This window comes from Seriola aureovittata, chromosome 19 (assembly GCF_021018895.1).
Source record: "Seriola aureovittata isolate HTS-2021-v1 ecotype China chromosome 19, ASM2101889v1, whole genome shotgun sequence".
Classification (NCBI taxonomy): domain Eukaryota; kingdom Metazoa; phylum Chordata; class Actinopteri; order Carangiformes; family Carangidae; genus Seriola; species Seriola aureovittata.
In genome coordinates, this window is record NC_079382.1 from 16,713,235 (window position 1) to 16,736,969 (window position 23,735).

General features: G+C 39.4%; 2 protein-coding genes across 3 annotated transcripts; both read left to right on the forward strand.

Annotated features, from left to right (window-relative positions):
- Positions 1-11,889: 11,889 nt before the first annotated feature.
- On the forward strand, positions 11,890-16,337 carry cnr1 (cannabinoid receptor 1). 2 transcript variants are annotated; one of them, XM_056363189.1, is made up of 2 exons: positions 11,890-12,336; positions 13,230-16,337. In XM_056363189.1, exon 2 carries the CDS (start codon positions 13,275-13,277, stop codon positions 14,682-14,684), a length of 1,410 nt encoding a protein of 469 aa, XP_056219164.1. In that variant the 5' UTR covers positions 11,890-12,336; positions 13,230-13,274; the 3' UTR covers positions 14,685-16,337. The 2 variants fall into 2 exon arrangements, with proteins under 2 accessions (XP_056219164.1, XP_056219163.1); XM_056363188.1 differs by having other exon boundaries at positions 11,893-12,341.
- A 1,951-nt stretch (positions 16,338-18,288) lies between these two features.
- akirin2 (akirin 2) lies at positions 18,289-23,595 on the forward strand. Its single transcript, XM_056363561.1, has 5 exons — positions 18,289-18,815; positions 19,400-19,534; positions 20,445-20,594; positions 20,683-20,754; positions 21,787-23,595. The coding sequence occupies exons 1-5, from the start codon at positions 18,644-18,646 to the stop codon at positions 21,795-21,797; spliced, it is 540 nt and encodes a 179-aa protein (XP_056219536.1). The 5' UTR covers positions 18,289-18,643; the 3' UTR covers positions 21,798-23,595.
- The last annotated feature ends 140 nt before the right edge of the window (positions 23,596-23,735 follow it).

Here is a 23,735-nt window from a genome sequence, read left to right on the forward strand (position 1 = left end):
TAGCGCTCCAGAGCTGAAGTTTTCTAAAGTTAGTCTAAATTCAAATGTGTATATGTAGATTCTTCTTTATTGTGTCTTCTTATTGTGATATTTGCTTCTCCCCCCCCAGACCCTACAAAAACAGAATTTTATTTCTGCCTTATCTTCAGCTGTATTTCAGCAGTGAAAAATCTGATTTTAATGTGAATGTGGACGGTGAATGCAATCTGCCATCTGCAATCTGTGAGAATGCAAAGTGAATACTAATGGAATTTGTGAGAATGAGCCTTTGTGGCACTGAAGTACAGACTTTCACCTTAAAGCTAAATGTTTTCATCAGCTCCACCACAGAGATGTGTTTAGAGGTTTCCTGCAGTTGGTCTAAAATTATGAATTTAAAGCAGTAGTTTGACATTTTGGGAAATATATTTATTGGCTTTCTTGTCTTTCTGGGAGTTAGATGAGCAGACTGATGCCACTCTTTGTAAAATATAAAATGTAAATATTAGACTGAAGCCAGCAGCTGGTTTACACTTAAAAACAATATATTACAACAATATATTATTCAGCAATAAGCTGAATAATGTATAAATTAGTGAGCTTTATTACCTCTGAACACAGGAGACTGCATTAGTCATTTCAACAAGTGATGCAAAACCACATATGTTTACATTGTAGTCACAAAGTCCTCTGGGGGCTGTTATAATTATGACAGGAGCAAAGGAAGGTGATGTCAGGTCATGTTGGTACAGAACGACAAAGTCTGCATAGGGAGGAGCTTGGCATGGATGAATGGGTTCCCTATAACTGTAAACATCAACCACACAGTTTCCTTCAACTTAAAGTGTATTTTTAACTTTTTTTTTGTGGCGATAGCGGCGACAGATCAGAAAACGATTGCGTGGCTCTGAAGGGCATGGACTTTTATTTTGGAGGACCTGTAGAACAGAGCCAGGTTTAGCCGGTTCCCCTGTCTTGTCTTCTGTTCAGATAAGCTTCAGGCGGTAGCTGCAGACTGAGCACACAGACATGAGGGTGGTGCTGATCGAAGATTGCTCAGCCTTAACTACAAAGTGAGGCTGCATCAGAGACAAGCGTCTCATCCCAAATATCTTCCATGTTAAATATTCACTGTGTTTGCTCAAACGTGCATGTGGACCACAGAAAACAGAAACCTAACACAAACTGTCTCCCAACCGCAGTGACTGAGAGCTCTGTCCACAGAAACCTGTAAACATCGGCAGGCTTGTGCATTTGTGGGGACTGAACTCTGTAAAATTACCCTCTCATACCATTATGGAGCAGCCAAAGTGCAAAAAATTACCTGGACAGATCTGAAGCAAAAATGCCAGGTGGTTCTGTGTGTGTGTGTGTGTGTGTGTGTGTGTGTGTGTGTGTGTGTGTGTGTGTGTGTGTGTGTGTGTGTGTGTGTGTGTGTGTGTGTGTGTGTGTGTGTGTGTGTGTGTGTGTGTGTGTGTGTGTGTGTGTGTGTGTGTGTGTGGTGTGTGTGTGTGTGTGTGTGTGTGTGTGTGTGTGTGTGTGTGTGTGGTGTGTGTGTGTGTGTGGTGTGTGTGTGTGTGTGTGTGTGTGTGTGTGTGTGTGTGTGTGTGTGTGTGTGTGTGTGTGTGTGTGTGTGTGTGTGTGTGTGTGTGTGTGTGTGTGTGTGTGTGTGTGTGTGTGTGTGTGTGTGTGTGTGTGTGTGTGTGTGTGTGTGTGTGTGTGTGTGTGTGTGTGTGTGTGTGTGTGTGTGTGTGTGTGTGTGTGTGTGTGTGTGTGTGTGTGTGTGTGTGTGTGTGTGTGTGTGGTGTGTGTGTGTGTGTGTGTGTGTGTGTGTGTGTGTGTGTGTGTGTGTGTGTGTGTGTGTGTGTGTGTGTGTGTGTGTGTGTGTGTGTGTGTGTGTGTGTGTGTGTGTGTGTGTGTGTGGGGCAAAGTTTAGAGTCAGAGGTTTGATAATCACTGTGTCCATATGTGTGTTAAACCTGAAAGCTTGCGTATGTGCCAGTGAGGGAGGGGGAGAGTCAGTTTGCTAAATAACATTGGCAAGAAAATGAGCAAAGGAGACACACATGCCTGGTTTTGCTCATTAAATATTAAGACACAATAGCTTAGAAAGCAGTAAATACTGCAGCTCCTGCATGTGTGTTATAACCCACCGCTTCCACATTATAGTCATGTGTCCTCCTCTTTACCTCGGGGGGGACAACTGACTTTAGCATACTGAGTGCTAAAGTGCTGAATATCAAGTACATTGAGAGGAATGTTGAGAAAGCTGCGTTGAATTTAAAAATCAAATTAATATGTAAATCACCAGCTCAAAATGACAGTCAGACCTTCAAAATGAAAGCACAATAAGCAGCAAAAAAAAGATACAAATCCAAATGTAAAGCAGTGCTCAGGCTTGTGGCTGCCATTGACTCTGAGAGCATGTCCTCTGGACCTGAGGCAGCTTTAATGAAATTAAGAAGAATTTATGTGTTTCTAACAATTTCTAACATAACTAATTATTTTTAGACGAAATATCTTTAGAATTGAGCTGAAATGATTTTCAGATTAATTGATTAGTCTATCAAATTCGTCTGCTACTGTTCTGAAAAGCAATTAATTGTTTCAGTATTTCCAGCTTCTCAAATGTGAATATTTGCTGGTTTTCTTAGTCCTACATAAATGTCTTTGGGTTTTGGACTCTTGGTCAGACAAAATCTGAAATTTTAATATGTCTGCCTTTGTTTTACTTTAACATTTTATGGACCACATGATTACTTGTATTTGAGAAAATATGTATAATATTAAATTATGATAACCATTGTTTGCTGCAGCTTTAATGATTGATGGCTAGTGAAACATTTTTCAGGCAGCTGCGGTTCTGTTCAGGGAATTTGAATTTCTAAACTTCATATTCCCATAATCCTGTCTAAGGCCCTGATGCACTGATGGGTTCTTATAGAAATCCTAAAGCAGATTTCCAATTGCTTTTTTACTTTGTGTATTTGAAAAGAAAAAGAAATTGGAGATTGTTGTGATGTTCCTTGACAAAGAAATACATAATTTTAATGGCTGAGCAACATGGAATGAATTATATGAATAAATAAATTAATGAATATTTGATAATACCAGATTCACAGTGAGCTGACATCAGCAGCATCTCTCATAGACCATGACACAAAAGACAGCCTAAAACAAAATGCATTTGATTTTTGTTTTTCGGTCATTAATTATAAATAGAAGGAAATACTAAAGAATCGGGGCTATGACTTGAGGGACATAGACTAGTGTAGCTGTATTCATGTTTAAACAAAGCCATGCATAAAGTTGCACATGTTATTGACGGAAGATGTAGGCCTATCGTAGTAAAGGTTGTGTGTCTTACAGCATTGATTTTTCCACCGGTGTTGAACTCTCAGTGGACGGGTGGTGGACAGTACTGTGAGCGACTGCAGCCTGTCAGTGTTCGCACTCTAGCTGGTATCAGCTTTACATGACCACATCTGTCCAGGGGCCTGCTATTGAGCCACATGATGCAGCAGCACCGACATCTCATTCAAAGGGACTCAGTTGCCATGACGCCCAAGCTTAGCCTTGTGTTCACACAGCAGATGTTTACCGTCTTCTACTCATTTTTCTTTTGTTCTTTGTCTCCTCACCTTTCCTCAAGGAGCTGTGATGCACCAATTGTGAGCAGCGCAGGAACACTTGTCAGATCACGATGTGCTGGGCTGGAATATACACCCACTTCAGCTGTGTTGTGCAGCAGAGGAGGCATCCTCGCACCCACTGGATGTCCTTGGGATAATTGGCGCAGAACATCATGTTATTGCCCCCCCCCCCCCCCCCCCTTTTTTTTTTTTTTTTTTTTTTGGTGCTCTCTGTTGTGAAGTCTCTCCCTGTGGAAAAAAATGATTATGTTCTCTTGCTTTGTCTGTGCTCAACCTTGGCAGTGTCATGTGACTAGTCATTTCAATCCTCACTGGTTGTCATGCCAACAGTATATCTAAGGCAGTCATGCCAGTTCAGTGACGGGGCTGGGATGTTTGCACTTCACAGACAGGCAGGTAAGTGCACACAGCAGGTCATTTGTAATTCACCTCGTAGTTGTACACAGTTCCTTGTGTCATGTTAGCTTGTGTAAGAAGTTGGCAAGTTAATGTTGATATTGCACTTTTTGCCATGATTCATATGCAGTCTAAGGGGTCAAGAGATGATTAACAGGTTAGGAAGCATTTCCTACGTAAAATAATGTTTATTTTGGCTGACATTGCATTAAATCTTTGCTTTGAGTTTTCGTTCTTCAGGGCCTGAAAAGTCCTTAACATCCAGTTTTCCTCCTTTCCTCCTTTAAAGCCCCTGAAAGCTTGGTTTTAAATCTTAAACACATTTCCCTAAAGTTCACAAAATAATAAATTTAGTCATTTTTTATTAAACGTTTACACTCAGCTTATCTGCTTCATCAGGACTGTGCACTATGAGCTTGTACCAGCTTTTCATTGAAACTGTATGATGTCTGAAACGATGACATGATGTTGTTGTTGTTGTTGTTTTGTCCTGTGTATCAATTTATATACATTTCTGCAAAATTCAGCCCAACATACTTGCTATCTTCAGAAACTTTGGTAGCTCCACTAGAAGTGTCTACAACTCATATTTAGGGAGTGTGACACTCCTTGGTGAAACAAGCCAAAAAGTGTTTTGAGTTACTGATGCATTTTAGTGCAGTTATTTCATTTGGGTATGTTTCGTTTGCCTCTGTTTGGTGAAATTAAACTTAATTAAATTAGATTTTTTTATTATATTATTTTATGCCTGCTTTATTCTGAAGCAGTCTTGCCACAAAAAGTCTCACCGTGGTGATATTATTCCATATCAATGACAGTCACTGGGTGTAATATTACTGCTTAGAATTATTATCACTGTCTGCTACCTCAGGAGGACGAGCTGAAGATATTCACTCATTATTTCATCTAAATGACTTTTTGTTTTTTTGTTTGCCATTAAGAGTTCGTCGTGACCCAAGATAAGTCTCCAGTGTAATTTATCATCACCTGCAAATGCACAACTCAGAGATGTACACTGAGAAAGCCTGCGAGAGTAAGTGCTGTCTGTTTCCCCCAAATATCATGAATAATATTGTTATAATACAGTGAAGATCCCAATACGCCTGTGTGTGTGTGTGTGTGTGTGTGTGTGTGTGTGTGTGTGTGTGTGTGTGTGTGTGTGTGTGTGTGTGTGTGTGTTTGTGAGATGAATTCATAATCAAAGCCTTCTGGTGTTAAACTTCTGTATCACTGATTACTAATTAATTTAGTGCTATATCCATAGACTAAACAATTAAATCTAATACATAAAAAAAAATTCTGATTCACATTCGCAGCTATTGTTGTGAGTAGTAAGATTTAATGAGTTGAAGCCTCAGGCATCCCCAGTCCAGATGGGATATGTAGTCCTCCAGTGTGTCCTGGGTCTGCCCCGAGGTCTCCTCCCAGTCAGTCTTACCCAGAGCACTTCCAGACAGCAGGCACCCAGCAGGCATCCTCACCAGCTGCCCTGCTCAGCCCTGTTCACCAGCTGAGTCTGACACAAAGCCTTCATGACAGGCAGCCAGTCTCACTGTGTTTCTCACCTGGATGGGACAAGCCTCCTTGTCCTGGGAGGATCGTGAACTCAGACTCAGAGATGGGGGATCTGATCCTCACCTGAGCTGCAACAAGCTGAAATACAAAGTGGTCCAGTGCACTTTGAGGATCATGGTCTAATGAAGCCAGAAGGAAAGAGTATCACAAAATGAACAGCAGAGTGGCCACCTACATGTCATTAAAACCTTCACATCCGCACTTAATTACCTTTTATTTATGGGATATCAGGAATGTATCCTATAACAAATAAATGACAGCAAAGCAAGATGGAACAGAAAGCAGTCACACAAAAAATAATGAATCACATGCTGAATAGAAGGAGCGCAAAAACCCGAACAGTAAGAGCTGCACAATTCAATCTCCGAATGCAAAACAATGTCTATAATTACAGTTATTTGTGGTAAGAATAAACAGTTTTCACAGTGGGAGCATTATTCATTATCCAGACTCCAACGTTCTAATAAAACGAGATGTGCTTTTGATCATGTTACACGATTTTAATCACCGGATGGAGTTTGCCAAGTTGTCACGAAAAGTGAGATGTTCAAATCCATCCGGTCAAGCCCATCTAAATGGACCTTGAGGAGACAGTTAGCTTAGCTTAGCTTAGCTTAGCTTAGCTTAGCTAGGCCTCATGTTGAACATTACATTATTTTTACACTTTGGCTGTTGTACTTATCAAACAAATTATATATAATGTGTTAATAACTGTGGGTGTGGTGGTCGGCAGATTTCCCTGTTTCCACTCTAAGCTAAGCCTAGTTGAACAATTCCCTTAAGACTGGGAAAACTGGCTGCTGAGAATTGATGTAGTTCTTTAAAAAAAAACAGCTTAGGAGATAAAAGGTTATTCTTAAAGCTGCAAGCTCAGATACATTAAGAGCAGTCCTGTGACATGCAGTTGTCTTTCTGTGCCTTTACAGTCCAGTTCGTAAGTTGCACACAAGCCTCTTTCATTAGGATTATAGGATGTACATACAGTCGATGGAAGCTTGCCTTAGATATAGTAAAGTAGGTGTGAATCTTTTTTTGTGATTTCTGATTTTCAGCTTAACGTGCAGCGTGTTCACTCACATTAGTGGTCCTGACTTATGATTCATAAAATGTGTATGAGGACGCTTGCAAAGGCAGTATCATCAGAGAGCTGCAGTGTTCACTCAGCTGAGACGTCCTGACTTTATTGCATTTTGTATAAATTTAGCAGGAACAGGGAGATAAACAAATGCTGATTTGCCTGTTTTCCTGCTTGGAGTGCAAACTATTTCTTATTTCACCACCATCATGCCTGTCTTCCACTTTGAGTTATTATTTTATGACAGATGAAACAACATACAGTATACTGCATATTCACAAACATATTGTCTACTGACATATTGAAATGCCATCACCCAAAATGTTGGGTGTGTTGTTTTGTTTTTGAAGATATATTTGATGTTTCATGTTCAAATTCAATGCTTTTCGTTTTATAAACAAAAACACAACAGAAATGTTGACAGTGTATTTTGCCAGTATATTTCTTGTACTATATGTTGTTTGGTGATGGATTTGACTGACTCTATCTATCTATATACAATTTAAGTTAGCTTTATTGTTATAACGTTTGCATACAACATATTGTTCAAGCCATGCTGCAACCATGTTAAAAATAATTCAGTTGCAATAACAAAAAGCATATAATAATGTTTCATGAGGTAAGATAATTTAAGTGTATACTGCAAACACAGGATGGTAACAGTGCCAGTAGTTCCTACTGATCAAACTGTCGCCACAGGAAACATTTAAAGTATTTATTTGAATCCTTAAATACTTTTCTTATATCTCCACTGCCAACCTTTAAAATATGTTTCGTCTGTTTTTGCCTCTGGTGCGAGGTCATTTGATTTGTACATGAAAAAGAAAAAAACAAATCTAATTTATAAAAGCAGAGTGTCCTTCTGAACTTACATAGGCTTTCAACTTCAGATCGACAGGTTATCGACAGATAACCCCTAACTACTGTTTTGAAACTAATCAAATCCATGCATCATAATTGTGGATGATTATGCATTGTTTGATATAATTGAGCAAAAGTTCAGCATGGTTCATTTTAGAACTGGAGTAAACTGTAATTTCATATGAAGCGACTGCAGCTGCAGAGGCACCGTACAGAGGCTCATTTATCTTGATAGTTTTCTCAGCGTTTCACAGAATTATGAGGAAGTGCTACATTTGATAAATGAGCTCAAAGTTAGTTGAACTGCTTACTGGCAAAAAGGCAAAAGTATCTGCTTACAGTACATGTGGCCTATTTTCAGATGGAGTTGACTCATGCATTAGCCATGTGATAACCTTAATCACTGGTTTAGCCTATTTATTAAAAGTATGAGCAACTGAACTCTCACGTTTCTCAAGGAGAGGAAAGGTGTCAAGATTCAGATCAGGGGAATACCAGTGGGAAACAAAGCTTCGATGAATGCAGGAATCCTAGACAGATATTGTTTATTCAACCTTAGTTGGCCTCTCATATTGATGAGGTTGTTCCTGATGCATTAGTGAGCTATCTGGGAAATTCTGGCTTGGTTTCTGTCGACCAGAGCTCCTTCCTGAAAAAGCCTTGAAATGTGGAACAACCTGTGGGAGACAGGATATTACCGGTAGACTGGTGCAAAATGCATTATGAGTCCTGAGTGAACTGCTATCTGCTTCTCATCCAGCACCTCTGTAATGTGAACCATGTGAGGCAAAGGAGCACTTACCGCCTCATGGGTTTAACCTGCACTGCTGGAGAGGAGTCCACTGGCTATTCATACATCCCTCTCTACAAGTTTGTAGGCATGCAAAGACTATGGGCTTGCAACGTCATAAGACGAGTAATTGCTAAAAGCACTGTAAACATGAATTTATTGAATCATTTAATTAATTTAAGCATTAATTTAATGAAATGTACGTCTTCATTTAGTATTCAGGTACGTTTGAGTCAACAAACAACTCACGCAACGGTACCTTAATGTTGACATCTTACACAATGATGTTGGCAATGTGATTAGAAATTAATTTTATTTGATTATGAGGCTAATTTTCTATTTCTAATATGCTCAAATGGCAATAAAGTGTACAAACAGTCCGCCAAATTAGAACTGGCACCGAGATCACATAAGACTCTCTGTTCCCCTGGGCTCTTTTCTCTGATCCATGGACTCAAAGTGAGTCACTGGAGGACAAAATGTTATGTGCCACAACTGAAACGCAGATGGCCGTGAGCTTTGCTTGAGCCATCACTCATTGCTCACTCACAGGTTAGCATGCCAACCAAGACAGAGAAAACTGTCACTGTACACCAGTCACTTTGGCAAACCACCCTGCTGCCTAAAGTCTAAATGCTCCATGTGGTGGATATTACAAAGTTACTGGAATCAGAATAATAAGCAAATTAAATTCAAATTATGTGAGACATTTTTTGCTGGAACATTTGGTATATGCTATATCAGGTGTTTTTATGTTAAGAGTAAGACTGATGCTTCCTACACCATGCTGCCAACTGTTTCATGGCAGATGTATGTTATATTTAGAGGTGCTGCATGTTGAAGACATAAAAGACAATCAATTATTTTGGGCCCTGGTGGCAGAGGATTTTAGCTCTCCAGGCTGCATAGACATCATATTCATCACATATTTAACTGCTGCTGGTTGTCAATCAAATGGATGTGAATACTTAATCGTGCATTCTGCAGAAATTACATGAAGGCTACGTGTAAGAAAACCCTGCACATTTCAGCATGCTGTCAAAGTATATAAATCAAGCTTAAGAGAATTCAGGTAAAAAAAAAAAAAAATCACTTTTCCAGCCAATATACAGACATTCATGTCTCCCGCAGGATGATCGCCTGACCTTTAATCTGGTACCATCATCAGATCAATACGTCATTTTGTCCAATGCTATAATTTATGACCAAATACCTGCAACACTAATTACATCCCCATCTGCTAATTGGCAAATGTTAGCATGCTAATATTCTAAACTTTTAAGTTGAATATGATAACCATCATACCCAACATCAACATGTTGCAGCTTGTTGACCTGCTAGGCTCACAGAGCTGCTAGCATAGCTGTAGCGCTCAGTCTTGATTAGTATTCACCACCGATGACTAGCCAAACATCATATTGAGTAATTACTACATTGTTTATTTTTCAGTGATCTAAAACGTAATTGATAAACAACTAAATTTTGATGTCAGTCCCTCTATAGATTTTTTAAATATACATTTTCCTGTAGTACCAGGGTGCTAACACGTAATACACAGGAGAAATCCATCACACAGGTGGCAGATATCTGGATTTCTTCTTTAAAAATAAAACCTTTAATAAATGTCGCAGCAATCATAGATACTCGGTTATCTGGCTTACTTTCTAGACTATAAGCTACATGCCTTTACAGTTAATTGCCTGATACAACCTCACGAGCTGTCGGCAGATATTCCCACAAATGTAGGAAACAAAACCCAGAAGTCGACACGGGACGCTGAAGGTACCAGCGACGCAGAAATGAACTACACCACATGATCAAAACATAACTCCCAGAATGCATTGCAACATCACACACTGATATGACAGTAAAAGTGCACCTGAGGGTTACGTTTTCCTTCCAGGGTTTAAGAGGCAACCTGGAGACTGGAAGATCATTACTGCCAGCTTTCTGTGCAATCCAAGAAACCCTGAGGAAGAGAACCTCTGTTTTTTTCCTCTCACTCCTTTGATGTTTCCTTGAACAATCCATTTATCTTCCAGTTATACTGTGTGCGAGAGCTAATCAGTTATCAACAGTTGAGGAGGAGAGCTTTTATTTTGGGACGCTCTCAGGTCTGAATCAGTGTGCGGAGCTCAGCTTTTGTCTGTATCTAGTGCAGCAGATCATGATTGTAAATAATGTGTTCTTTCTCTGTTTGCCTAAAGATGAATGAGAATCAGCCTGGAGAAGATTTACAAACAACTCAGCTGCTTACACTGACAACCTGCCAGCGGTCCGTTTTGCCAAAAAAGAGAGATAAATGCACAGAAAAATGAGCCTGAAACTCCTTTTTTTCAAGACCTTCCTGTTGTTTTCTGACCATGAATATCCTCTCATTTTGTGAAGTAGAACATTTTGTTCATTTCAGACATAGACGGCAGCCATGGCTGAGTGATATTAATAATTACACCTGTGTTGATTATGGAGCCATAGCCTCTGTTCAGTCCCGGCGTCGGGGCAAGGTTTGTCTGCCGAGGCAAGCCGTGGCCACAAAATGTCACATTAATGCATCTATTCTGATTTTATCTGACATCGCAGCCTCTCAGCTCCTGCCTCCTTAGCCTGCACCACTGATTCTGCCATTGTGTAAGACAGTGTGAAGAAGGAAAAAACATCAACTAAAATGTTTGCATGGAAATGGCCAAATGAATAAATGGAAATTAGATCATTCATAATCAGCGAATTGAATCTGTTTTTATTACAGCCAAGCAAAGGCCATATCTTTGTTACTGTGATTCATAGCAGACTTGTTAATTTGGTGGTGTGTAATCTGATTGAATGTGTTGATAACTAGCTGGTTTATCTTGAGGTCAGAGTGAAGTGTGCAAAAACAACCCAAAAAAATTAATAAAATGTGTATGAATCATCTTGTGTTGTCGCATCACCAGTCAAGCTTGTCTGAGTTTTATTTTTAAGTGTGCAGATGAAATATTTGGCCTCTGATTTTTTTCTTCTTTCAAATATAAACAGTGACTCACATTTACATATCGAAATTGTTGGTTTGGATCGGAAAATATCAGGAAAGTGAACAGTTGGATATGTGCAAAGTAAAAACAGTTATTAAGGGGGTAAAAATACATGGTAAGGTTGATGGCTACTACATTTGCAGCTCCACCAGCATCAAAATGAAGTAGTCTGCTTTCTGTGGTTTGAGGTTTTCAATTTTAATTATTCACACAATAAACATGTGTTGACTATCAATTAAGTGTGCAATCTCTATCTGCCTTTTGGCATTGCTGCAGACATTCAAAACAGAATGAGTGGAAATGAAAGGAAAGCCAATTCAGTGCCATTAAAAAGTTACCTTCATGTGGAGACTTCATAGGAAAAACGCACCTTTTTGTTCCTGCATAATGTAGAAATCTTGTTCACAAATACCTTATGTATTAGGAAGATAACATGGTCATTCTAAGATGTTGTTAATGTAGTTTCTTTGTGCTTTGTGCTGTGTTCAAGCCGCGTCTTTGTGCGAGCACATCTTCTGCTAAGAGGAGCTTTGGGAATTCAAATCAGATCCTTTCTTATAAGCCTCCGCCACCACTGTCGTCTGCCTTGTTCCTGTGCACCGCACTTGACGGCTTCATGGGTTGGGCAGATAAAGCTATATGGAAACACGTGACAGGGCTTGTAGGAGCGACGCTTCATAAGTGTGAAGACTCAGAGAAAAAAGCTGGAGAGACGCTGGAGCCAGCAGCAGCAGCAGCAGCAGCAGCAACAGTCTGTATCCACAGAGCAGGAGCGCACTGCAAGAGCGACAACACACTTCTGCAGACAATTTGAAAAACTTATGTTACGAATAGAGTTTGACAAACTAATAATTACGAGAGTAGTGGTGGTTTCATTCTAACACATGCACGCTGGTTGTCTCTCCTTTTATGTAAGATCTGTGTTGGTTGGATGATGCGCTTCTGACTTGGATTAACGCGCGGTGATAAAGGGCGATTCTGCGCACTTGGGAAAATTATGTAAGGTAAAAAGGCACTTTTTCTCTTTCAGATATTTCATTGAGGCTTTTAATATTGTTTTCCCGCCTATATCAGTTCTTTAAATGCTTTGTGTTGCTGGTCCCAGAATGAAAGTCTCATTGTTTTCTCCTTTTTTAATGTGCGGATTGGACGAATTTCATGTGAAAAAAAAAAACTAAACTCGTGGTGATCAGACTTCCTTAAACGACTAATACTAAAATAACTTTGCAAATTCTGCATCTAAATTAGCCCATACAATAGCAGTTTACCCACAGTTATATATTGAGACATTAACCGTTACAGTAAATTAGACTATGTGATTATCCAAATCTGAGCATGCATGTTATTTTACATATAAAATCTTGTAGGTTTGTTTTGCACCACGTTTTCCAGTCTGTACAGGTGTAGATGAACTGCATTGTGTTGTCTGCTTGCCCTTTCTCTTTTGTTTCTAAACCTCACAGAGAAATAGAGGTGTTTTTATTTTCAGCCTCATATTTCTTGTTTTTATGTGGAGGATTCATGTTTTTGAAAAGCAGAAGCTCAGTGATGAATAATTTCATGTATGTTGATAACTAGAAGGTGCATGATACAGTATTTATAAGTATGATGAAAGATTTGGTTTATCCCCAATCAATCAGTAAAAATCTGTAAAATGTGTTAAAAAAAACATCTAAAATTGTGCAAACTATCAAAGAACTGTGCATTTTTAAATATTCGCAATGCAAACATTTGTGTCATCTGTTAAAGGCATTTTTATATCAGAGGTATAAACTCAAATATTGCACTTCTGCATTATACTAGAACATATCTAGTGATAATATGCATGGGATTCTATTTTTAGGTTTATCAGATTTAAAGAAATGTCTGAAATGTTTTTCATCAATTTGTAGGTTGTCCAGGCGTCTTACACTGCAGTATTACCCTCAGACACAGCCATGAAATCTGTGCTGGATGCTGTGGCGGACACCACCTTCCGGACTATTACATCTGGTTTACAGTATCTGGGCTCCAACGATGCTAACTATGATGACCCCCTCAATGATGTAGACTTCAAGGGCACCTTCTCTCTGCAGAAGCCCCTGTCTGCATTCCGCAGCAACTCCTTCGCAAACAAAGTACCTGCAGAGGAGGAGCTCATCCTCAAGGGCATCCCCTTCTTCCCCACCAATGCCACAGACTTGTTTGGCAACAGGAGCACATTCAGAGATGAGACTGACAATATACAATGTGGGGAGAACTTTATGGACATGGAGTGTTTCATGATCCTGACTCCCAGCCAGCAGCTGGCTGTGGCTGTGATGTCTCTGACTCTGGGCACCTTCACGGTGCTGGAGAACCTGGTGGTGCTCTGCGTCATCCTGCAGTCCCGCACCCTCCGCTGCCGGCCGTCCTACCACTTCATTGGCAGTCTGGCTGTGGCTGACCTGCTGGGCAGTGTCATCTTTGTCTACAGCTTTCTGGACTTCCATGTTTTCCACAGGAAGGACAGTCCCAGTGTTTTTCTCTTCAAGTTGGGTGGAGTCACAGCATCGTTCACAGCGTCTGTGGGGAGCCTTTTCCTCACAGCTATAGACCGGTACATCTCCATTCACCGGCCTCTCGCATACAGGCGCATTGTGACACGGACGAAGGCTGTCATAGCCTTTTGCATGATGTGGACCATCTCCATCGTCATCGCAGTGCTACCTCTGCTGGGCTGGAACTGTAAACGTCTCAATTCTGTTTGCTCAGACATATTCCCTCTAATTGATGAGAACTACCTGATGTTCTGGATCGGTGTAACCAGTGTGCTGGTTCTTTTCATCATCTACGCCTACATATACATCCTGTGGAAAGCACACCACCATGCAGTGCGCATGCTGAGCCGGGCCTCCCAGAAGAGCCTTGTTGTTTACTCAGCAGATGGTACTAAAGTGCTGACCACCCGCCCCGAGCAGGCACGCATGGACATCCGTCTGGCCAAGACCCTGGTGCTTATCCTGGTGGTGCTGGTGATCTGCTGGGGCCCGGTGCTCGCCATCATGGTCTATGACCTCTTCTGGAAGATGGACGATGACGTCAAGACAATATTTGCATTCTGCTGCATGCTCTGCCTGCTCAACTCCACCGTCAACCCAATCATTTATGCCTTGAGGAGCAAGGACCTGCGGCACGCCTTCCTCAGCTCCTGCCATGCCTGCAGGGGCAGTGCCCAGCAGCTGGACAATAGCCTCGAGTCAGACTGCCAGAACAGAAATGCCAACATTTCTGCCAACAGGGCTGCAGAGAGCTGCGTGAAGACCACTGTGAAAATAGCCAAAGTAACAATGTCTGTGTCAACTGAAACTTCTGCAGAAGCTGTCTAATTGGCCATCACAGAGGAAACTGTGTAAATGTCACCCCCCCCCCAAACAATGCCATTCAACACAATGAAGCAGAAGTTAGAGAAAAAAAAAATCCTCTCTTGAAAGTATTGACTTACATCCTCACATAGACGCTTTAGTGGTTGCATTAATTTAGGTTTGTGTGTAAGTACATAGTGTGCCAAAGTGCCAAATGGTATTGCAAGGTCATAGAAAAGGACTCATGATTTGAAAGGATTATCAAAGACTATCCCAAGTCTGCTGTTTACCATAGACTTCATGATATCCAATTAGTGGAGGCATATTATATTTTTGTACTGTGAATTCAGGTTTTGAAAACAATATATCTTCATTTATGGGATAAGGGGCTACTGACATTTTTAATTAGAGATGTTTTATTGTGTCATTTAGACTTTAACATGTGTCTTGCACCATAAATATAATAAATCCTCGCGCCTTGACTTTCTACAGGCTTAATGTACATGTTGCGTATAGACATTTCTATACGCAAACGATGGGAAAAAAAGCTGAAATGACTCTGATTGTTTATTTCCAAAATCGTCATTTAACATGTCACTTTTGTACTTCTGACAACACTCAGTGAGTGGCAAATGTGTGAAGAGATTTTGAGAAACGAGAGGTGATTCATGCTGAAGATTAAAAGAAAGAAAGAAAAAAAAAATTATTTATCAGCATCACAAAATAAACTCTCATGAGATGGAGGTAAAGCACAGCTTTCACAGCTTATGAGTATGTGAGATCTGAAATGGCATTTTCTGTGGCAGAATGACGATCGTCCCTGTTGTCCATTTCTTTACTTGCTAGCTGTTAGACCTTAGAGTAATGTGTCTTTGTTCAAATGTATACCTAACAAATGTACAGTGTTTTCTTGCAAAATAAAATGTTGAAATCGACTCATTCAGCCACACGGCCAACAAAACAACAAAAAGCTTTTGGCCAACGTTCATTAAAACTGAATTTGGACACAGTGTGCTGGTCACTACTGTAACAAACTGAAGTGGTCTCTGACTATAGCTGCTTTTATCAAATGTATGATTTTACTGGATTCAGCCTTGTATGTGTGTGATACCTTGTGACTTGGTGATATATTTCCAAACCCCACACCTTTTGATCTTTGCAGTGAGTTGTTTTAGTGCTACTGTTGCAGCGGGGCATCATTTCAGAAAACAAAAGCAACCCATGCACAGGCCTAGTGAAGTACTTTTGGCGTAACTCTAAATAAAAATATGTCTGCTGTTAATTTTACTTATCTAAAACAAAGACACAAGGGTCTTGTCAGTGGCTGGTAACCTGAATGGGAGTTTGTGTGTATGCATTGTGTGGAGGACCTCACAAAAGAATCTGAGAAGATGTGATTTTTCTAATAAGTGATGTAGTACTTTTAATCTAGAAAATCTCACAGCACAATTGTTCTGTAATCATTTATCTTGGTGTAAAGTTATCCAGACAGCTGTTTATCAGTATGCTTTGCTGCCTCTTGTATTATTGAGTATTGAAGATCAAAATGTCAACTGTCAAGTGGCTTCTGCACAGTGGTGGCACAATGAGGAATCTATGACTTAAAAATCACAATCAGTCAAGTGTTTTTAGTATTGCTGTTATCAAACTTTTGAATAAAGTCGCAGCTGGTTGTCATTTCGCCTGCAGTTATTTGATTGATTATTTGATGATGGGGGAAACAGGAGGGCACAGCACATTTTCTCTTATTTCATCCAGCAATCACCGATTCAAAAGGAGCAGATACTGAGTCAAGTCCTGAGCTGATGGAAATCCAAAGGCCACAAGTGATGTTTTAGTGCCCCCTTGTGGAAGATAAAGCAATAGTGCCAAGCTTTCTTAGGAGGCAAGGCATTTCTACGCTCAGACGCTCAGTTTTGTTAGTATTACAGTGGTTACTTGTTTTAACCCCAGAGAGTGACATAGTGAGAGTAAACAGTTGCCACAGCCTCCTCTGATAGCAACATCTGCTCTGTTCTTTTTATCCCTTGGCTAGGAGAGATTGGGAAAATTGCAACATCTGTTCAAACATATGTCAACAGGATTTTATTAATTTATCTACCAAATACCCCAGTGTATGGAGAGCCATGAGGCAGGTTTACTCTATCATGTGTGAAAGGCTGCAATAGTGTTGAAAACAACACCAAAATAAATAAATAGGGTTGAGACTTGAGTGGGTACTATTACTCAATTAATCGATTAGTCAGTTGACAGAAAATTAATCAGCAACTATTTTTTTGTAGTTTTTAATTAATTAATTAATCAATCAAATTTAATTTCTTATGCAAAGAAGAGCAAGCATAACCAAGTTCAGGTTATTGGTCATAACAATTATTTGCTGCTGATCTTTGTTTTATGCGATGGTAAACATAAAATCTTCGGGTTCAGGACTGCTGGTCAAACTAAACAAGCAATTTGAAGACAAAAACTTGACCAAAACGATTAACCGGGAAAACAGTCAGCAAATTAATCAAGAATGACAATAATCATATGCAATATAAGATGTTTCCTACAGCTTGTAGCACTGACACCAATACTTAAGAATTCATATTATTCATGTTCTCAATTAGGTTTAGCTTGACACAGGAGGATAACAGCATTAAAAAAAATACAGTTTAGTGAAGCACTATATTATTGTGGATATAAAATGTTTTGCTTTTTGGCTTGAGAACAAGTGTTCACGAGTAATGTTACCAATCTTCCTCCAGTTTTGTACAGTTTAAAATAATTGGGGGTCGGTTGAGGGAGTGGTGCTGGTTTAAGGGAAATGTGTCAGACCTTTGGGTGTGTGCATGGGGGTGGAGTGTTGTTTCAAATCAGAAACTACAAGTCAGACAAAGAGCTTTACGGCTAATAAGCTTCTAAAAGTCTTTATACATGTCTTTAGGTCATTTGTTTGGATCAGTAGCTTGTACCTTATCATACCTTGACCACATACCTATGTATCTTTTGTCCAACTTCATTAATTTCATCCATATAATTTGTACATGATCCACAGACAATTAGTTGTGTTGTTATTTTACAGACATACACAACTTCATTCTCAGGCATCATTATCTTTTCTGAACCAAAAATGTGCCTTAATTCAAGAATATGAGTTTAAAGTGAGTATTGATCCTGTAGCCTGCTCATAACCTAATATTACAAGTGAGACATAACATTAATTACCCAAACACTGAATTACTTACCCCTTACTTGGCATTTTAGCCAAGGATTAATGCAAATCGATATACATCAAATTAGAGAGTAACTCAACATTTCCTGATATCCAAATCTTCTTGAAATGTGATAATGCTTGTATAAAGTGTAATAGCTTTTAGTCTAAAAAACAAACTGTTAATATAATATTGAGTCTTTTTTCAGATATACATAACAAAAGCCTTCTTATTGTCTGTATATTCAAGTTTTAAGTGAAACTGAAACTTCGCCGTGGTTTGTGGGGTTTTGGTACTAAACAAAACATATTTGAAAATAAGACATTTTCTGGGTTTTAGGGAAATGTAGTCTTCGAGTTTGTAAAATAACGGACACGATAGGCAGTACAAACTACAAGTACCAGCATGAGATCATTTTCATGCGCATGCCCGTAACCGACAAACTAGTACGGAATTAAAGGTACTTTCAGCCGTTGCGGTTAGTAAGCAGGAGTACTACTGGGAAATCTACAATCATCTGATTTTATACAAGATTGAACTTTAAATTTTTTATCCAGTTAAATTCAATATATATTCGCTAACGTAATCCCGGCGAGATTTCTCAGCACAACACAACGAGAGACGGAAAAAGTGCATCTCTGCCAACATCCCGGAATCGCTGCTGTGGTTCGAACTCGCTAACGTTAGCTAGCATTAGCAGCGCAGACCGGGGCCCAGGTCAGTGACTTTCCTAGATAACAGGGAATTTAAGGTGTTCTGTTGTAGATTTTTTAGACGTATTCAAGCGTAATGGCTTGCGGGGCTACTCTGAAAAGGACCATGGACTTTGATCCGCTAATGAGCCAGGCTTCCCCGAAAAGGAGGAGGTGCGCCGCGATTATGTCTCCGGTCTCTTCACCACAGAAGTATCTACGTATGGAGCCCTCGCCGTTCGGGGAAGTGTCGTCCAGACTCACCACAGGTAGGAATTTAAAGTCAGTTTTAAATCAATATATGTTTAAAATCTGGTCAGGCATGTTTAAATCCTGCCCAACGGTATACTCCGCTTTTATCTGCGACGTAGCCTTAGCATCTCTCCAGTGTGTACCGGTATGTTTCGGCATGTGTGGATCAAATAAGACACCATACGTAATTTGTCAACTTATGTTGATGCTCTTTTACTTTATACACATTTTGTAGATGATGTGATGTGAATCTTTATTCACCAGTTGTAAATTGGGCATTCACTGTAGCAGTTTTTATTGATTCATTTTTTACTCTTATTATTGGTGATTTGGGGAAGTAAAGTGTTGTAATAATAGGAACCATTTCTCCATGGTTTGTGTTACAATTGTGTAATTAATGGGTGGGTGTTTTGCTACTTACAGAATTTGATGCTCACAATATTGGCCAATGACTTATAGCATCCTGTTACATGCCATAAGTCTTAATGTACATGACATCAGCAAGGCCGTATAAATGACCAAATTTGTGAATTGTGGATTGGCTTTGTTTTATGTGATCATGTCAGATGTATAATGGAGGTAATGTTTTTCTTTGTTTCAGAGCAAATTCTACACAACATTAAACAAGAGTACAAGCGGCTGCAGAAACGACGACACCTGGACAGTGCTTTCCAGCAGGCAGACGGCTGCTGTCCTCTGGACCTGCAGAACGTTCACAGTGGATCTGCCCTACCAGGTAGCTGCCAATATCCCATCTTAATGAATATATTGGCTAGTTTCTACATATCCATCCACCTTCTATTTGAGGTCATAGTTTAAAGGGTAATGTAAACTGCTATTCACCATTATGTAGAAAAGTAGCTTACAAACCTGAAGCTTAAGAATGCAGGTTATTTACCAATCATTTCTCAGATCAGCTCACCCACCCTTTATTATTCTGTCTGACATTGCCTTCTCAGCCATTTTCTATTGGAGAATGGTTTGATTTTGTACACCCAATTACTAACATCTTGTCCATCCACTTTTACAAGTTTTTAAAAAAAAAAAAATTTCTATTGTTCTTTCTACCTTTTGAATTACACACAATAGGAATTCACATAGCCTCCACAGAGGAAGAAAAGCAGACATGGAAAAACCCATGTATCTTTTCAATTTCTTTTATCGTTGTGTTTTTTTTTTACTTAATCCTATTTTGTGAGAAAGTCAAATTGGCTGATGCTCCAACAGGAAGTGTTAATAGATCCAGGTATTGCAGGGAATTCTCCACAGTGGATGTTGTATGCTGTGCTTATTGTAAAACCCGTCAAGGGAGATTTGTGGTATTGGGTTATGCAAATAAAACGGATTTGACTTAACACTATGCAGAGTTAAGAGGGGATATCTGCTAGGAGAACAATATCTGCTTTTCCAGTATTTGACTGAAATTTGCCAGCACACAAAAGCCATTTGTGAGGCATGAAGAAAATGTTGGCATATAATTGTACAATACACATTTCTTGTCTTTAAACATTTTCCTATACATGCTTGGCAGTAGAGGGATATATCAAATATAGTATATAGTGTTGTTATATTTGAGACGGACTAAGTTGCTGTGCTTTTTTCTGTGTTTTAAATCATTGACTGTGGGATATTGACTCTCCTAACAGGTGCGTCCTCAGGTGCCTCATCCCCCACCAGGAAAGAGCAGCCTTTATTTTCCCTCAAACAGGTTGGAATGATCTGTGAAAGACTACTGAAGGAGCGTGAGGACAAAATCCGTGAGGAGTACGACGAGATACTGACGACGAAGCTTGCAGGTAGGTTTTTAGGTAAAACTTAGTATAGAAAACAATTTGTAATGAGTTATCCACACTGAGTGCCAATAAATGCTTTTTCTTCCAACAGAGCAATATGATGCTTTTGTCAAGTTCACACATGACCAACTGATGCGAAGGTTTGGAGAACAGCCTGCCAGCTGTGAGTATATTTATTATTGTCAAACACTTGATGCCCATTAATGGTTTCTATAAATCTAGTCTCTGCCAGTTTGTCTATTTAGTCATCAGAGTTTGTAACACATTGTTATTAATGAGTTCTAAATTGTGCAGACCCTGTGCCAAAGACAACATTTGCAAAGTTTGGTCCTGCTTTTCGTTTGTCTATATCAGCATTTACACATAGGCCAGTGCGTGTGTTTAGTGTTGACATTTTGCACAGCAGAACTGTAGCTGGATAAAGATGGAAGGAGACTTGACTGTCTAGCATGTCACTACATTTCTTGAGTATGCTGTAAGAATGCAGTGTTCCCAGTCATTGTCATGATGCCCCACAATAAGCTTATGCTAGCTTATCCACTCTATGGTCAGTTTTAATGAAAACCTCATTATAGAGTCAGAATCTCACTTAGTGTTTTGTCATTTAGGAAACCAGTATTTTTCCCTCTTTCACTGTCAATACTAGGTGACATTGGGCAAGAGGTGGGGTACAACTTCAACCGGTCGCTAGTCTATGACAGAGCTGACATAGATAGGATGGAGACAAAGAAGTTGCCAAAAAAACCTACCCTACATGAGACTGTGCAAATTCCACATAGAAAAGCCTCAGAACCTTCTTTTTGTGAGGCAGTTAGTGGTTGACTCAAAATTTTGACATCTGCATAAGAAATCAGGTGATATAACTTAAATGAATGCTGCAGTTTAATCCATCTAAGTTGAGCAAAACTTTCACAGGCCTTTTTACCAAGCTCTGTTTTGAAATTGGGATCCTCCAGACACTCCTGAGATCTAGTTAAACAGTGAGTTTTTCCTTTACTACAGAAGAGATGAAAGATAAATAGAATGTTTTTCTCAAAGGGCGTTATATACTAAAGACTGGAGATCTCTCTTGACCAACATTCAGCCGGCCTACACTCCTGCACAAGTCACAGCAACACGTTCTAAAGCCGTCTCCTGATATGAAATGTGTTGATAATGATGATATTGTTAATATGTTCGTTGTTGTCCTTCACAGATGTTTCCTGAGTGTTGGCGTTGGATATCAGGGAATACTATTAGCTGCAAGCTACTCCAGGGACTGATTGGATCTAGTTGAACTTTTTCTCCTAGCTGTGCCATATCGCCTCTATGTGGACTTACTGCCTCAGGCATCAGTTAGTGGCATCCACGTTTGCTGTGTCTACCAGAGTTAGGAGAGCTTCCTGCTGCCAACGTGTCCAAGGACTTTCTGTGACTCTACCAGTGGCCTCTTAACTGCCGTGTCAATATTTATTTGGCTTTGTTCTGATGCCTTCATAAAAGGCTGACTGCCATCACACACTTGGCCTTCTTATTTTATTTTATTTTCCAGTCAGATTTAGTTATTTCACAGAGGGGTTGTTAGTTGTGCAGCTTCTCTTATGTACATTTTGAAAAAGGGATCGGACATTGAGGAGTGGGCAAACCAAGACCACCTCTAGACTGGACTGCAGAAACAGATGTCTTGTTTTTTTTAACATTGTTTTAAATTGTACTGGTGATTACTGCTATTACATTTGTATACACTGTACTTTTTTATTTTTTGCTTGACTTTTGTTTATTGTACCAAGATTTCTTGATTTTTATTTGCTGTAGGTATAAAGGGGCTTTGATTCAAGAAAAGTGAATGAATAAAGTGTTTAAGCAAATGTTTGTTTGCTATGGTTTTTCAATTTGAGATTACCATTTCAGTCACTGCAGTTGCCATCTTTTGAAGGGATCACACAAATTGCAAACATTATTATTTACAGTGCTGAACATATCTGTTAATGAGACATGCTGCCAGTCCAGTGCTATGAAGGTGGGTGGAATTTCAATTGAATTTGTGGTGCTCAATACATGAAGTCATCTTAAATGAACTAACATCAAAGTCTCATTCCAGAAATGGGGTTCTGGTGCTTGGCATGAATCCCAGACCTTTGTGTTAACCTTTGGCACTGTCTCTTTTTATTTTTATTGACTTAACCACAGAGCAGGCAAATGACCTTGAAATAGCCCAAACAGTGTAAATGTTGAGAAAATTAACCAACTTAATATTTTGGAAACTATAACTAAACTAGAAATAGTCTGACACCAACAACAGGTGGGCTTTGATGATGTGAAACAAAAAAGGACAGAGTCAACTAGATTTTACAGGAGCAAGTTTCCCAGACAAGCATAAAAAGCACTCGGCTCAAAATTGTGAATACGGTAAACAGAATTTAGCTTAAAATTTAGATTTAAAATAGAAAATTGAATATGAATTGTTGGTCCCTTTTTCTTCTAGTGATAACATACCGAGGACATTAATGAACTATTGAATTGAAGCTGTAGGGAAATCTTTTAGATAGTGTCCCATGACTTTCAGGGGCTTGCGTTGCTTTTCTTTTTTTAATGAACGGCTTTCTATATATATATATATATATATATACTTCCCATTTGCTTTTTCAGGGCCTTAAACCTCGTCAGGGTGAATGTATTTGTCTTATTTCCCATATCTTTAACTTGTCATATATGTTGTCACACACTCCAAAAGGAATTACTTTAACACTTTGTAGCTCACATTTGAAAACATCGTCAGAAGTGTTCGACTATTACGACTTGAACTCACGAATTTCTTTGCACCAATCAAAATTTGGCAACGTAAGTTTTAAAACGTAAAGACGGTTGTCAGGGTTTCTTTGCTTTGGTTTTGTTACCACGGAAACGCAACTGTCAATGAAGTCAGACCGAACGTCATAGTCCTGATGAAGCGGCTTGGCGGAGTTTCTGAGTTGTTAAACGCCTAATAAACAATAAATGAGGATGTTTTTTTTTCCAACATTAACTACAATGGTCAGCTATTTATTCATGCATATTTATTATTATGGGAAAAATGGTTATGACTGTAATGGTTTTCAAGAAATTTAGTGCCCGAACAGAGAATACTCACTGTCGGGAGCACCGGAGAATATAATCAAACAAACC

What these genes read in the sequence shown, in the direction of transcription:
- cnr1 (XM_056363189.1), top strand. Translation starts at nt 13,275, where the DNA reads ATGAAATCTGTGCTGGATGCTGTGGCGGACACCACCTTCCGGACTATT.
- akirin2 (XM_056363561.1), top strand. Translation starts at nt 18,644, where the DNA reads ATGGCTTGCGGGGCTACTCTGAAAAGGACCATGGACTTTGATCCGCTA. An exon ending in GTCGTCCAGACTCACCACAG is followed by an intron (nt 18,816 to 19,399) that starts GTAGGAATTTAA and finishes TCTTTGTTTCAG; the next exon opens with AGCAAATTCTACACAACATT. An exon ending in CAGTGGATCTGCCCTACCAG is followed by an intron (nt 19,535 to 20,444) that starts GTAGCTGCCAAT and finishes CTCTCCTAACAG; the next exon opens with GTGCGTCCTCAGGTGCCTCA.